The 14,402-nt window shown below is 51.9% G+C and overlaps 1 protein-coding gene across 1 annotated transcript in view; it reads left to right on the forward strand.

The window, feature by feature from the left end:
• The window catches only part of Nectin1 (nectin cell adhesion molecule 1), a 70,751-nt gene that overhangs the window by 39,821 nt on the left and 16,528 nt on the right, over nucleotides 1-14,402 (forward strand). The window contains exons 2-4 of the mRNA XM_004667358.2: nucleotides 11,234-11,584; nucleotides 13,042-13,344; nucleotides 13,645-13,762. Of these exons, the coding sequence (XP_004667415.2) occupies nucleotides 11,234-11,584; nucleotides 13,042-13,344; nucleotides 13,645-13,762 (772 nt within the window). The remainder of the gene's footprint in view (nucleotides 1-11,233; nucleotides 11,585-13,041; nucleotides 13,345-13,644; nucleotides 13,763-14,402) is intronic.

A 14,402-nucleotide genomic window follows, 5' to 3' on the forward strand; every position in this document is an offset into this window, starting at 1 on the left:
CTGATTCAGCACCCCCATCTTGCTCACAGTTTCCTCCAGCAGCACTTGGGGTACCCTGTGATTCCTGTCAGACATTGGGCTGAAGTGATGGACAGGTGCATGTCCAGGGACTGCGCTGTGAACATGCAGGACCACCTGAGCCACAGTGGCGGCAGGGTGGGAAAGGGGCAGGAGGGAACTGCAGGAATCCACCTGTTCAGTGGCCAGTCTAAGGTGACTGAGGAACGAGGAAGGTCATGGGTGTGACTCTGTAGCAGAAGGAATGGCATACCAGGCCTCTAGCAGTCTCTCACCTCCTCGTTTGCTCAACATTCCTGTATTGGAGCTCTGTGCTCACGCTCCCTTCCCTTAGAGCTTGATGCTTCACACTTTGTAATCCTGTCACTTGAGAGGCTGAGGCAGGAGGATCGCCATGAGTTCAAAGCCAGCCTAGGCTACTTTGGACTTGATCTCGAGGACTGTAGGAAGTAGAGGAGGATTTCTTTTCATGAGGTTACTCTGGCTGAGGAGTGGACTAGGTTGGAGGAGCTGCTGCTGCAGGATGGACACTTAACACTGACCCCTGGCCTGGGAGAGGTGGTCTGGTATGTGCGGGTGCCGTGCCTGCAGCAAGAGGGAGGCCCAGGACTGGAGGGGGTCTGAGGGCAAAGTCCCACTGTAGATGTGTTGAGAAAATGAGGAAGAGACTAATGAAGGTAAGGGACTGGGAGGGTTTTGAGGAGAGTTTGGATTTGGACCAGTGGGAGTAGGAAACAAAGCTGTTAAGCTATTATCAGGACTACAGAGATCTGGCTTAGCAGTTAAGGCGCTTGCCTGCAAAGCCAAAGGACCCCAGTTTGATTCCCCAGGACCCACATAAGCCAAATGCACAAGGTGGCGCACGTGCCTGGAGTTCAGAGTGGCTGAAGGCCCTGGTCCGCCTATTCAATTTATGCTCTCTCTCTTTCTCTGCCTCTTTCTGTTCTCAAATATATAAGTAAATAAAATTAATATTAACATTTTGTAAAAGTCATGGAAATCTCCTATTTAAAAAAAAAAAAAACAGTTATTGTCAGGCTGGGCATGGTGGTACATGTCTTTAATCCCAGCACTCCAGAGGCTGAGGTAAGAGGATCACTGTGAGTTTGAGGCCAGCCTAAGATTAGTACATAGTGAATTCCAGGTCAGCCTGGGCTAGAGTGAGACCCTACCTTGAAAAACAACAACAAAAAAAGAAGCAGCTACTGTTAGCTGGGTGACTGCCTCATAGAAGAACGCCATGTATCTTAGCTTTGCCGTGGTGTAACCTGAATTTATCTGGGGGGATTCTCTGGAGGAGCTGGCCAGTATACAAAGACAGAGAGCAACTTGATAGCTACACAAGTTCCCAGAGGCAAATCCAGAGAAGGGGCAGAGCTGAGATGGAATGAGTTGGGCAGGTCTGGTCCAAAGAAGTCCAAGTCTCTCCAGAGTCCATGGATCCACCACCCTCATTTTATAGAAAAGGGTCCTGGCGTTGCACAAATCAGACCAGATCAGTGACCAGGTAGTGGGAAGCAGAGCCTGCCTTTCCCCACATAAAGTGGGTCTTCTTTCCCTCCCTGCTGCCCAGAGAAAAAGTGGCAGGTAGGATATGGAACGGGAAGTAGGGTGAGGCCAAGAGATACCATCTTGGCGGCAAAAGATAGAGATGGACAGAGCCAGGAGAGAGGATCTGAGTTCCTGGGATGACAAGGTGGAGTCAGGAGCTGGCTCAGGACCCACCTTTTAAGGGTCCTGGGGATGGGATGAAAGCAGGAGATGGTCCTGCAGGAAACACTGCCCAGGCATCCCCAGCACTTGCTCCCAGGTGGGAGAAGCAAAGCCCAGCTCCTTGATTTACCCCTGTCCCACAACCTGCCCTGCCAGGTTTCAGGGAGAGACGGGACTTGCCAGAGCACCCTGCTCCCCCCCTCCCCGGGGGCTGCTGCCAGCCCGGGGCTTCTGGGCTGCAGGGCCGGCCCAGCCTGTCGGGAAGATCCTGGACTCTGGCTCCTTCTGGGACTTTTCCCAGGCTGCCGCGCCCCCCTCCTCTCCCACGCACTGTGCTCCCCCACCCAAGACGCTGGGCGCCAGCCCCACAGCCCATCATTAGCTAGCTCCATGTGGGGAGCGGGGGAGCATCAGGCAAGAGGAAAACATGGGCAGTTTCTGTGACCCCAGAGGTGGGGCAGAGGCGCCTGGGCTTGGACAGTAGCAATTAGCCCCCTGACTGTGGGATCATGGGATGTTATCAGCGCTGCTGGTGGTGGGCAGTGGAAGTGGAGGAGACTCAGGGCCCCAGGAGCTGTCCCAGCAGTGCCATCTCCAAGACACAGCCACTCAGGGCCCTTCTCTCACCAACAAAGGTCGCTGCACGTTAGGGAGTGGGGAGTGGAGAGTGGAGATGCTGAGAGCAGATAGGGCCTGGAACACCAACCATGTCTTCTTGCTGCGTCCACTCACCCCAGCGACAGCTAGTTGGGTGCAGGGCCTGCTACTGCTTCTGTCTGCTCCCCACACCCTCTAAGCCAGATCACTCTGGCCCTTTCCTGGGTATAGTAGGGAGTCTGGAAGTAGGAGATACAACCTGGGATTTAAGAAGTTCTCCAGCTAATGGGGAACCACGCCTGGGGGCGGTGATGCGGGACTGGACAAGTTCAAAGGGCTTCATTGAGAGCCCTGTCCTGTGGGTTCTTGCTGGCAGAATGATCATCAGGTCCAGGTGACCCTGATTGGAACAACCTGCAGAGAAGAGGAGACCCCATCCTGATCTCACCTCTTCCTCGCCAGTCTCTCCCAGGTAGATCTGACCTGGGCTTCCTGGGAGTTGAGATTTGAAGAAGAGGTTGCTTTTGGAGGAAGGTCCTAGAACCTTAGGTCACTGTGCTGACTCAGCAAGGTTTCAGGTGCCCTTCGCCCTCCCCCCAGTGAGTCATTCCCACTTGCACTTGGTTTTATTCTCACCGGAAGTCCTGTTCTGTCTGCCAGTTCCTGGAGGGGAAGGAGAGAGCACCCTTGGAAAACCCTAGAGATGACCCCGAAGAACGTTGCAATGTGCCTCAGTGGCAGGACACTCACCTAACATGTGCAAGGTCCTAGGCTTGAGGCCTCGGTCACGCACAAAATAAATAAATAAGTGGTGATTTTCTTCTAGCTGGGGGTGGTGGCTCACACCTGGAATCCCAGCATCCAGGAGGTTAATGCAGGAAGATTACCATGAGTTCAAGGCTGGCCTGTCCTACAGAGTGAGACCCTGTCTCAAAATAAAACACAACCAACAAAAGCATGTTGGTTTCACAGAGGGCCCATGTCAGAGAGCCCAGTACCCCCACACCTACATACACTTGGACTCCCACTTTCTCTCTCTTTTCATTACCAACCACTTTACTACAAGTCACCTCAACTTGGGACACCTAGGAAAATCCCAAAAAAAGACAGTCCCAGAAGGTGAGCACAGCTGGGCCAGGGCAAAGCAGTCTTCACCTAGGTACTCGTTCACCCACCCACCCTTCCGGCTCAGCGCCAGCCTGCCTGGCTAGGACAGAGGGTCTGAGCTCTCAAAGGACAGGAAGGGAATCTGCTCCTGGCCCGGCGGGTCCGAGGGGAGCGGAGCGGACCACGCCCTCGGTGTGGGAACCTGTGCCACCCGCCTGCAGATTGGCTCGGTGGCAGGCAGGGCAGGGGAGCAGGTTTGTCTGCCGCAACTGAGGAGCCTTTGTGTTTAGTTGCTGAGCCGGGGTTTTGGCAGGTCTGTGACGTTTGGGTTGGGGGGGGGCAGTGACGCCTGCCTTGCTGGCTCAGCACTTCTTGGAAGCCAAGTCTGCTGAACTACCCAGCCTTAGCTCTACTGGGGAAACTAAGGCACCTGAGCAGAAGCCCCAGGGCCCTGTGGCTCAGCCCTTGGGCCCACAGAGTGGGCGGGGAGAATCTACGCAGTGGTTGATACCATGAAAACACAAGACTCGTTCTTTTCACATTTCCACATGCAAGGACACTTGTGCTGTGGGCACAGGTTCTATGGGTGTCTACTCGCCCACACTGCACATAGCAGAGTCCCCCACAGGCTTCCCTGTGTCTGATCTCGCCACTGGATTCCAGTGCAGCGTGTTTGCGGGTGCTGGGGCCACAGTGTTGGACTGATGTCTGTGTCATTCACACAAGACGTGCTAGAAGCTCTGCGGTACACACATCCCAGAGGAACTTCTCCCAAAACATCGCCCCTAGGGAGAGCGATGGAGCTCACGTTTTGTTGGGGGACAAGGATAGGAATTGCACGGGGCTAGGGACTGCTACTGTGCTTAAGCGTCAGATCGCCTAGTCTGCTGAGCTTCAGTGCGCTGCGTTATCAGCCGTCCCAGGGTCTAGTGTGCAGAGAGCCGCGCTTACTGTTTGGGGAACCAGAGAGAAGTTAGCAGGTACTCACGAATCCATTGGACCCACCATGTGAGACGCAATGTGGTCGACAGAACCTAAGACCAAGCCGACTCCTGCCTTTCTCGTGGGAGCTTGGCATCGGCTGAGAGTCAGGCTGCAGACTCCACACACGTGCAGGAAACAACATGTACAGGAGCAGGTTTATACGCCATTGGGGTCTTGTCCCGGAAGAGGCAACCATGAGACCCACCCCAGAAAGAGGGACTGTAGCACAGAGCTCAGTGTGGGGTAGGTTCTCAGTAAACATTTGTTGGATGACACTTCAGGAAGAGATGCCTAATGCTTCACAGGTGGTGGTGGTGGTGGTGATGGCAACCAACATTGAGCATTTATTTTGTGCTAAGGGCTGTTTTTCTGAGTTTCCCACAGTCCTTCATTTCACCCAACAACAATTTTATGGAGCAGGCATTAACTATTAGAATCCCCATTTTGCAGATGTACAAAATGTAAACTGAGTCATAGAGCAGTTTAGTCACTGGCAAGGGTTACACAGCTAGGAAGCACAGGGACAGAATAAATCCATTCTGCCAATTCTTCCCATTCCCTCTTTGTGCCTGAAAGGAAGATGCTAGAATAGTCTACAGAAGGTGGGAGCCATTGGTGTCCGTTTCCAGATTGACGGAGCTGTGGCAGGTGATGGTATGGCTGCAGAGGCTTTGAGGCTTTCTTACATGTCACTCACCCCTAGCAGGCCCCCCTCAAGCCTGCCCCTTCTAGGTGAGGCCTGGGATTCCTGTCCCACCCAGCTCTTCCTCCTTTTTTGGGGTGAGACCTCCTCCCTTTGGAAAGACTCCCAGTTTGCTCAATCTATGAGCTGGGGACATATCCCCACTCTGCATCCTTGGCCACATCAGGCAGCCCCTGTCAGATACTTGGGGACCAGTCCCTTAGCCTGGAGAAGGGAAGAGAAGGCTGGAGGGGTAAGTGTCCAACCTTACCGGTCTTTCAGCTCCTCCCAACTCCAGTACTCTGGGATTTCCACCCTCAGCAGCCCAAGAGCACCTCATGCCCACTCCCAGGCCACCCCCTGGGGCCTGTTAATGATTAGCAACGGAACAGACAAAGAAGAAAGGTGAGCTTGCCAAGTCCTCAGGGGTCTTCCATGACCCCATTCATCCCAACCATCGCTGTGTCAGAAAGGGTCAGAGACACCAGGAACGTTCCTCACTGCCTCATCATAGGACTGTTTCTGTGGTAGTCCTGGGGAGAGAGGAGCAACCTCCATCCCAACATAGACTTCGGTGAGGATGGGGTCCCCTGTTTGGACACCCAAGCCCTTCGCAGTGCCCTCCCCAGCCCACATGGGGCATTGGCAGCAGCCTCCTTGCCTGGCATTGACACAGCCCTAGGAGCAGGGTCACTGCTCTGGCGGCAGCAGGTGAAGGTCAGCCTGTGTCCTAGGGTCTGCCCCCACACCTGCAGAAGGGAGGAGAGAAGAAAGGGAAGGCTTGATAAGGCCATGTGTCCTTGTGGGCCCACCGCTCCTGGCATCAGTTCAAGAAGGTGGTGCCAACACCCCTCCCCCCAACTCTCACCTGTGGCCCAAGCCTTCCCAACTGGCTTTTCCGGTTCCTGGCTTTGTGTGGTGCAAGTTCCCCAATTATGCCCATATTATCTCAGTCGCCGGGCAGCCTCCAGCAGACTTGGGGAGTAGAGGGAGAGCACCAATTTACCCTGCCAGGGAGGATCGAGGGCTCAGAGGCTTGCCAGCCAGCCATCAACAAGTGTGCTGGACCATCTGACCCACTGACCTCCTTACAGGACAACTTTTGGGTGGTGCAAGACCTGGGCTGCTGTCAGACGGTTAGGGCCGCAAGGTAGAATGGAGATAGGGTGGCCAGCCTGCTCCTTTGCAGAGGAGGGAAAAAAGGACTCAGGAAGAGGAGGTGAATCTCCAAGGTCCCAGTGGTGGCCAGCCAAAGTCAGAGACCGGTGGAAGTACAGCCGCTGTCTATTGGCCTTCCTGACTTCCCACATCCTCTGCCTTAGAGGTGCCAGGTGGGTCCAGGCACCCATGGCAAGGCCTGGCTTTGGGAAAGTCAACCAGAGACAGATAAGCAACAAATACATCTCTCTCTCTCCTCTCCTCTCCTCTCCTCTCCTCCCCCCACCCCAGGGTCTCGCTGTATAATCCAGGCTGACCAGAAACTAGCAATCCTCCTTTCTCTTCCTGAGTGCTGGAATTACAGATGTGCAGCTCCATGGCCAACATAGAAAACATTTCTTGTGTACTAAGCACCAGGGATCCTGCAGCCACTGTGACGTAGAGAGAAGTAAGGAGTGATGCGCTGATCTGACAGTGGCCTTGGAGCCCTCCCAGGATCTCCTACTGCTCCATCACATAAGGAAGGCAGATGGAAGCCCTAGCTGCCCATTCTTGGATCCCAGACTCCCTTGGGACCATCCTCCTACCCCTGGGTCAGTAGAGGGTCTGGCATCCTTGATATCACTGATGGTGCTCAGTACATTGAGTGAAGTAAAGCTGCAGGATATGACTATGTGACAAGGACATAGCTATTGAGGAGTTTGACAGCTCCATAGATCGAGAAAACTACAGGGCAGAGAACCCAGGGCTGGAAGTGACTGCTCCAGGTTAAGGGAGCCAAGCCAAGTTCAGGGATATGCTGGCTCAAAGGAAAGACGTTCTAGATGGGATAAAACTACTGATGAGAGAACTGGAGAAATGGCTTAGCAGTTAAAGTGTTTGCCTGCAAAGCCTAACAAGTCTGGTTCCATTCCCCAGGGTCCATGTAAAGCTAGATACACAAAGAGGTGCATGTGTCTGGAGTTCATTTGCAGTGGCTAGAGACCTCGTGTGCCCATTCTCTCTGTCTCTCTCTCTCCAAATAGATAAATACTTAAAAATTTATTTTTTAAAAAATATTTTATTTATTTCTTTATTTTACACTGAAGGAGGGAGAGAGAGAGAGAACGCGCCAGTGCCTCCAGCCACTGCAAATGAACTCCAGACACACGCACCCCCTTGTGCATCTGGATAATGTGGGTCCTGGGGAATCAAACAGGGGTCCTTTGGCTTTGCAGGCAAATGCCTTAACAGCTAAGCCATCATTCTAGTCCTAAAAATTCACTACTCAGGTTTTCTACTCAGGTTTGATTTCCCAGTACCCACATAAAGCCAGATGCACAATGTAGCACATGCATCTGCAGTGCCTTTACAGTGGCTAGAGGCCCTGGCTCACTCATATTCATTCTCTCTCTCTCTCTCCCTCTCTCTCTCTTAAGTAAATAAAATATTTTTTAAAAAACTATTGGTGAGAGACTGAAAGAGACTCATGCCAGACCACCAGCTACTCCTTCCAAACCTCTACTTTCCTGGCTTCCCTTGCAGTTTGTCCAGCAATAAATATTTGCTATGTAAAAAGAAAACATAGAAGTCTGTCATATATGCCAGATGCGAGGCTGGGCTTTGGGAGGAAAAGAACTTCCTGAAGGAGTTCCCAGTCCAGGCGTGAAGTCAGATGAAGTGGCCACGTTCCAAAGCAAGAAGAGCTATATTAGAGGGATCCTGGAGGGTTGGGAAGCTCGCTGCGGAAAGGGCTTGAGCAGGCTCTCCACGGGCGAAGGGAAAAAAGGCCCAATCCATGGAGGGAACCATGTAAGAGTCTAGAGAGGTTGCACGCACAAGCCCTGTGCTACTTGGGGCTGGGCTAAATTCCTCACTGATATGGCCTGAGTGCTGATAATAGATCCTGGCATCTGGTCACTCAGCGAGAACTGTTCAAATAAACAGGAGGAGGGAGAGAAGGAAACCCGGAAACGTGCCACGTTCTGAGACTGCGCCTGGGCTGATGCGGTTGGAAAGACTCGTGCATGGAAAGATGTGAGCAATGGACAGGCTACCCAGATGTCAAAGAGCAAGTGAAGGCATTGAGACTTGATTAGAAAGGCAGCAGGGAACTGGCAGAGACCCAGTCTTGGGCAGCATCGGTGTCCCACTGCCTGGCAGAGAAGAGGAACCTGCTGTGAGGGTGAGACCGCAGCAGTGGCCATGAGGACCGTGCCTGGAGGTCAGGCTCCACACACATGGCTTCCTGCTCCTTGGTGTCCTTTCTCATCCGGTTCCCCGGCGACCATTGAAGTATAGAGAACTGGATTATCGTCCTACCTGTGAGATGAGAGAACTGAAGTCTAGGAAGTCTCTAGACCAGCTCTACTTGGAAAGCAGGGCACTCGGTCCTCTTCGAAGCTGGGGGGCCGGGTGTGGTGGCACACACCTTTAATCCCAGCACTTGGGAGGCAGAGATAGCAGGATTTCCGTGAGTTCAAATTCAAAGTCAACCTGGGCTAGAGCGAGACCCTGCCTCAAAAAAAAAAATAATAATAATAATGATGCTATGTCAGGCATGGTAGCACATGCTTGTAATATCAGCACTCAGAAGTTTAATGCAGAAAGATGGTGAATTCAAGGCCAAACTTAACTACATAGCCAGACCCTGTATCAAAAAGTGGGAGTGCAGAGCTGGAGGGATCACTTAGTGGTTAAGGCATTTGTCTGTAAAGCCAAAGGACCCAGGTTCGATTCCCCAGGACCCACATTAGCCAGATGCACAAGGGGATGCACATTTGTGGAGTTTGTTTGCAGTGGCTGGAGGCCTAGGTGCACCCATTCCCCCCCCCCTCTCTTTCTCTATCAAATAAATAAATAAAAAGTAGGAGTGCAGTTGGGCGTGGTAGCACACACCTTTAATCCCAATACTCAGGAAGCTGAGGTATAAGGGTCTCTGTGAGTTGAAGGCCATCCTGGGCTACAGAATGAGTTCCTGGTCAGCCTGGGCTGACCCTGCTTCAAAAGAAAAACTGATAAACTCTCATTAGAAGAACATGTGTTTGGGCTGAGGAGGTCAGCAGTCAAAGGTGCTTGCTTACAAAGCCTGCCCAGGTTCAATTCCCCAGTACCCACATACAACCAGATGCACAAAGTGGTGCATGCATCTGGAGTTTGTTTGTAGTGGCTGGAGGCCCTGGCACACCCATTTATTCTCCTCACCACCCCCCTGATATTCTCTCTCCTCTGTCACTCTCCCTGCATGCAGATAAATACATTTTTTAAGTGGGTATGCAGCCTGGATGTAGCTCAGTGGTAAAGCACTTGCCTAGCATGAGCAACCCCAGAACCAGAGCAAAAGGAAAAAGTGGGATATGAGCATATATTTATCAACATGAAACAATATTGATAATATTAAGTGAAAAAACAATGTAGGGAGAAAACTATACAGTATGATTCTGACTTCAAATAAAAACAAACGTAGAGGCTGGAGAGAAGGGTCAGTGGTTAAGGCACTTGCCTACAAAGCCTAGTGACCTGGGACTGATTCCCCAGTACCTGCATAAAGCCAATACACAAAATAGTACATGAATCTGGAGTTCGTTTGCAGCTGCTGGAGGCCCTGGTATACTCATCTCCTTCTCTCTCTGTCTCTCTCTTTCCCTCTCTATCTCCTTAAAAATAAAGAGAGAGCCGGGCATGGTGGTGCACACCTTTAATCCCAGCACTCAGGAGGCAGAGGTAGGAGGATCCCCATGAGTTCAAGGCCACCCTGAGACTACATAGTGAATTCCAGGTCAGCCTAGGCTAGAGTGAGACCCTACCTCAAAAATAAATAAATAAATAAATAAAGGAGGGGGGGAGAGATGGCTCAGCAGTTAGAAGCACTTACCTCACAAGCATGAGGGCCCGAGTTTGATCTTCAGCACTCACGTAAAAGCCAAGCATGGCCACACAACCTGTAACCCCAGTCTGAGGGAACCAGAAATAGGAGAGTCATTGGGGCTCACTGGTCAGCCAGTTTGACAGGAAAAAAAAATGGCAGCTACAGGTTTGGTGAGACCCTGTCTCAAGGGAACAGGGTAGAAGAGCAATATAGGAAGACAGCTGGCATTCTAGTCTGGCCTACACACATGTGCACATGAGGCACACACATCTGCGTGTACACGTGTGCATATAGTTATACACACACATACCAAAAAATAAAAACAGTAAACCAGAAATGTAAGTACATGTCTATAATCCCACCACTAGGATAGCTAAGGCAGGAAGATCATGAGTTCAAGGCCAGCCTGAGATATACAGTAAAATTATCTCCAGAAAAAGAAGACATAATGGTGATGTAGATAACATAGAAAAGATAAAAGAGATCCCATAAGATTATCAGTGATTCTCAAAACAGCAGGGTTACAAAATGTTAACATGTTAATACTTTTTAGTATTGTCTAAAGTATTTTGTAACAATAGTGATTGATTGATTGGTATTTTGAAACAGAGTATTTATTACCTTGTATCTCAGGTTGACCTGTAGCTGACCATGCAGGTAGGCTGGCTTCAAACTCATCATAATCCCTAGTGCTGGGATTACAGGTGTGAGTCGCCACACTCAACTGATACTTGTACAAGAAGAACTTAAAAACTGGGCTGGAGAGATGGCTTAGTGGTTAAGCGCTCACCTGTGAAGCCTAAGGACCCCGGTTCGAGGTTCAATTCCCCAGGACCCACGTTAGCCAGATGCACAAGGGGACACACGCGTCTGGAGTTCGTTTGCAGTGGCTGGAAGCCCTGGCACGTCCATTCTCTCTCTCTCTCTCTCTCTCTCTCTCTCTATCTGCCTCTTTCTGCCTCTGTCACTCTCAAATAAATAAATAAAAATGAACAACAACAACAAAAAAAAATTTTAAGAATAAGTTAAAAACTAATGGCTTCTGGGAAAAGACCAGACCAGAGCCCAGAAAGGTGTGGAGCTTGGGAGCAGCGCCCATCACTGACCACTCCTGTCTCCTCTGTCAGGCACCCACACACAAGTGGTCCAAGTGAACGACTCCATGTATGGCTTCATCGGCACGGATGTGGTGCTGCACTGCAGCTTTGCCAACCCGCTGCCCAGTGTGAAGATCACCCAGGTCACATGGCAGAAGGCCACCAACGGCTCCAAGCAGAACGTGGCTATCTTCAACCCGGCCATGGGCGTGTCTGTGCTGGCTCCCTACCGCGAACGCGTGGAGTTCCTGCGACCCTCCTTTATCGATGGCACCATCCGCCTCTCCCACCTGGAGCTGGAGGACGAAGGCGTATACATCTGCGAATTTGCCACCTTCCCTACGGGCAACCGTGAGAGCCAGCTAAATCTCACTGTGATGGGTAAGCTGGCTTGGGCCCCGCTCCCTGCCTATCCAAAGGCCTGTGACCAATCCTCAGATGAGCGCCAGTGGCTCCAGACACCCCTTAGGTTAGGATGCACCAGTAGTTCTAGGCATGGTGCTACCATGCCATCTAGCCGTGCCACTCACAATTCACCAGGGGCTGGGGACCTTGGCTCTTTTTTTTTTTTTAATTTTTTATTTATTTATTTGAGAGCGACAGACACAGAGAGAAAGACAGATAGAGGGAGAGAGAGAGAATGGGCGCGCCAGGGCTTCCAGCCTCTGCAAACGAACTCCAGACGCGTGCGCCCCCTTGCGCATCTGGCTAACGTGGGACTTGGGGAACCGAGCCTCGAACCGGGGTCCTTAGGCTTCACAGGCAAGCGCTTAACCGCTAAGCCATCTCTCCAGCCCGGACCTTGGCTCTTGACCAGGGCAGGATCTGCATTGAGGTTGGAGCCCCCATAATGGGACACCATGTTGTCAAAGAAGGAACAGGAAGAAATGTCAGACATGCTGGGGAGGAAAGGAGACTGTTGATTTGAGCATGTCACGACTCCAGGAAGCTCTGAGCTTGACCAAAAGGGACAGATAATGGAGCAAGGAGCACACACTAGATATGGAGAACTTCCCTAGAGCAGTTCTGGGGAGGAAGGGTCCAGAAGTACAGCTGCAGCAGTGAACGTCTTGTTGCTGAAACAGACAAAGCAACTGACAACAGTAGCATCTGGAGGGGAAGGGGGGTTTCTGTTGTTGTTTTCTCAATGTTTGAGGAGATGTTTCATCATGGCATGGTGGAGCAGTGCCTGGGCATTGCATCTTGCCACAGCAGCCAGCAGGAAGCAGCAAGGAAATGAGCTAGCTTTGGTGAGCTGGGTTAATAAAGTTCAAGGTTGACCGCCCGCCCCCCCCCCCCAGCAGCACACCTCCTCCATCTCCCGGAGGCTCCACCAGCTAGAAACCAAGTGTTGTGGTCAGGTTCACATTGCTGGTAGAAATCACCCAACCAAGAGAAGCTTCTGGGAAAAAGAGGTTTATTTTGGTTTACAGGCTCGAGGGGAAGCTCCACAATGGCAGGGGGAAACGATGGCATGAGCAGAGGGTAGACATCGCCCCCTGGCCAAGATCAGGTGGACAACAGGAACAGGAGAGTGTGCCACACACTGGCATGGGGACACTGGCCATAACACCCATAAGCCCGCCCCCAACAATACACTGCCTCCTAGAGGTGTTAATTCCCAAATCTCCATCAGCTAGGAACCTAGCATTCAGAACACCTAAGTTTATGGGGGACACCTGAATCAAACCACCACACCACGTAGGAGGCTTGATCACAAACACTGAAGGCTATGGAGGACATTCACATTCAAACCACCACCATGGCTGAGAGGCCACGGTGAGTACGTGGTAAGTATCTGGGCAACTTTAATTTACGCCATGGTGTTCTTCCCACAGCCAAACCCACCAACTGGATTGAAGGTACCCAGGTGGTACTGCGAGCCAAGAAAGGACAGGATGACAAGGTCCTGGTGGCCACTTGTACCTCAGCCAATGGGAAGCCTCCCAGTGTGGTGTCTTGGGAAACTCGACTAAAGGGTGAGGCGGAGTACCAGGAGATCCGGAATCCCAATGGCACAGTGACAGTCATTAGCCGTTACCGCCTGGTACCCAGCCGAGAGGCCCATCGGCAGTCCCTGGCCTGCATTGTCAACTACCACATGGACCGCTTCAAGGAGAGCCTCATGCTCAACGTGCAGTGTGAGCCTGGGGTGGGGCCCTCCGCATCTATGGACACCCGCTTTCCTTTTCCACCCCCTAGTGTCTCCTCCTCCCTTCCCACTTTCTCCCCCTGGGTACCAGGACTCCCATCTTCCTGTTCCACCTCTCTCTCCACCCCTTCCTGTTCCCCTTCCTGCTTCTGCTCCCAGATCCTGTGACACCAGACCCCTTCTCTCATTTCCATTCACTGTTCCTTCCAGCCTTTCCCTGCCTGCTTCCCCCTACACACCTCCTGTTCCTCTGACCTCCCCTCTTGCAATATTCTCCCTCGCCCTACAGATGAGCCAGAGGTGACCGTCGAGGGCTTCGATGGCAACTGGTACCTTCAGAGGACCGATGTAAAGCTGACATGCAAAGCCGACGCTAACCCTCCAGCCACTGAGTACCACTGGACCACGTGAGTGCCCCTGGATGCACCACCAGGGCCCAACCACCCACCTCCACGAGTCTTAGGCAGGAAGATGTTTCAGACCTAGGCGTAGATTTCTGCAGAAAAATAAAGACTCGTACACTTGCGTGACTCGCACGCACACACACACACACACACACACACACACACACACACACACCCCTCTGTGTTTGAGTGCCAGGGTCAGTGGGACAAACTGTCCTGCCAGCAGGGACTGCCCTCGTGACCTGCTTCCCTTCATCTCGCTAATAAAGAATGTTGTCACATGCCTTTGGTGATTCACCGTGAGTCACTCCCACCCTGGTCCCCCAGTACTTTTTTTTTTTTTTAATTATTTATTTATTTATTTGAGAGCAACAGACACAGAGAGAAAGACAGATAGAGGGAGAGAGAGAGAATGGGTGTGCCAGGGCTTCCAGCCTCTGCAAACGAACTCCAGACGCATGCGCCCCCTTGTGCGTCTGGCTAACGTGGGACCTGGGGAACCGAGCCTCGAACCAGGGTCCTTAGGCTTCACAGGCAAGCGCTTAACCGCTAAGCCATCTCTCCAGCCCCCCCCCAGTACTTATTTTTATCAAGGTGTCCCCAGGGTAGCTAATGTTCTAGACCATCCCAGGTTTTTCTTTGT

This window comes from Jaculus jaculus, chromosome 3, assembly GCF_020740685.1.
Source record: "Jaculus jaculus isolate mJacJac1 chromosome 3, mJacJac1.mat.Y.cur, whole genome shotgun sequence".
In the NCBI taxonomy this organism is placed as follows: domain Eukaryota; kingdom Metazoa; phylum Chordata; class Mammalia; order Rodentia; family Dipodidae; genus Jaculus; species Jaculus jaculus.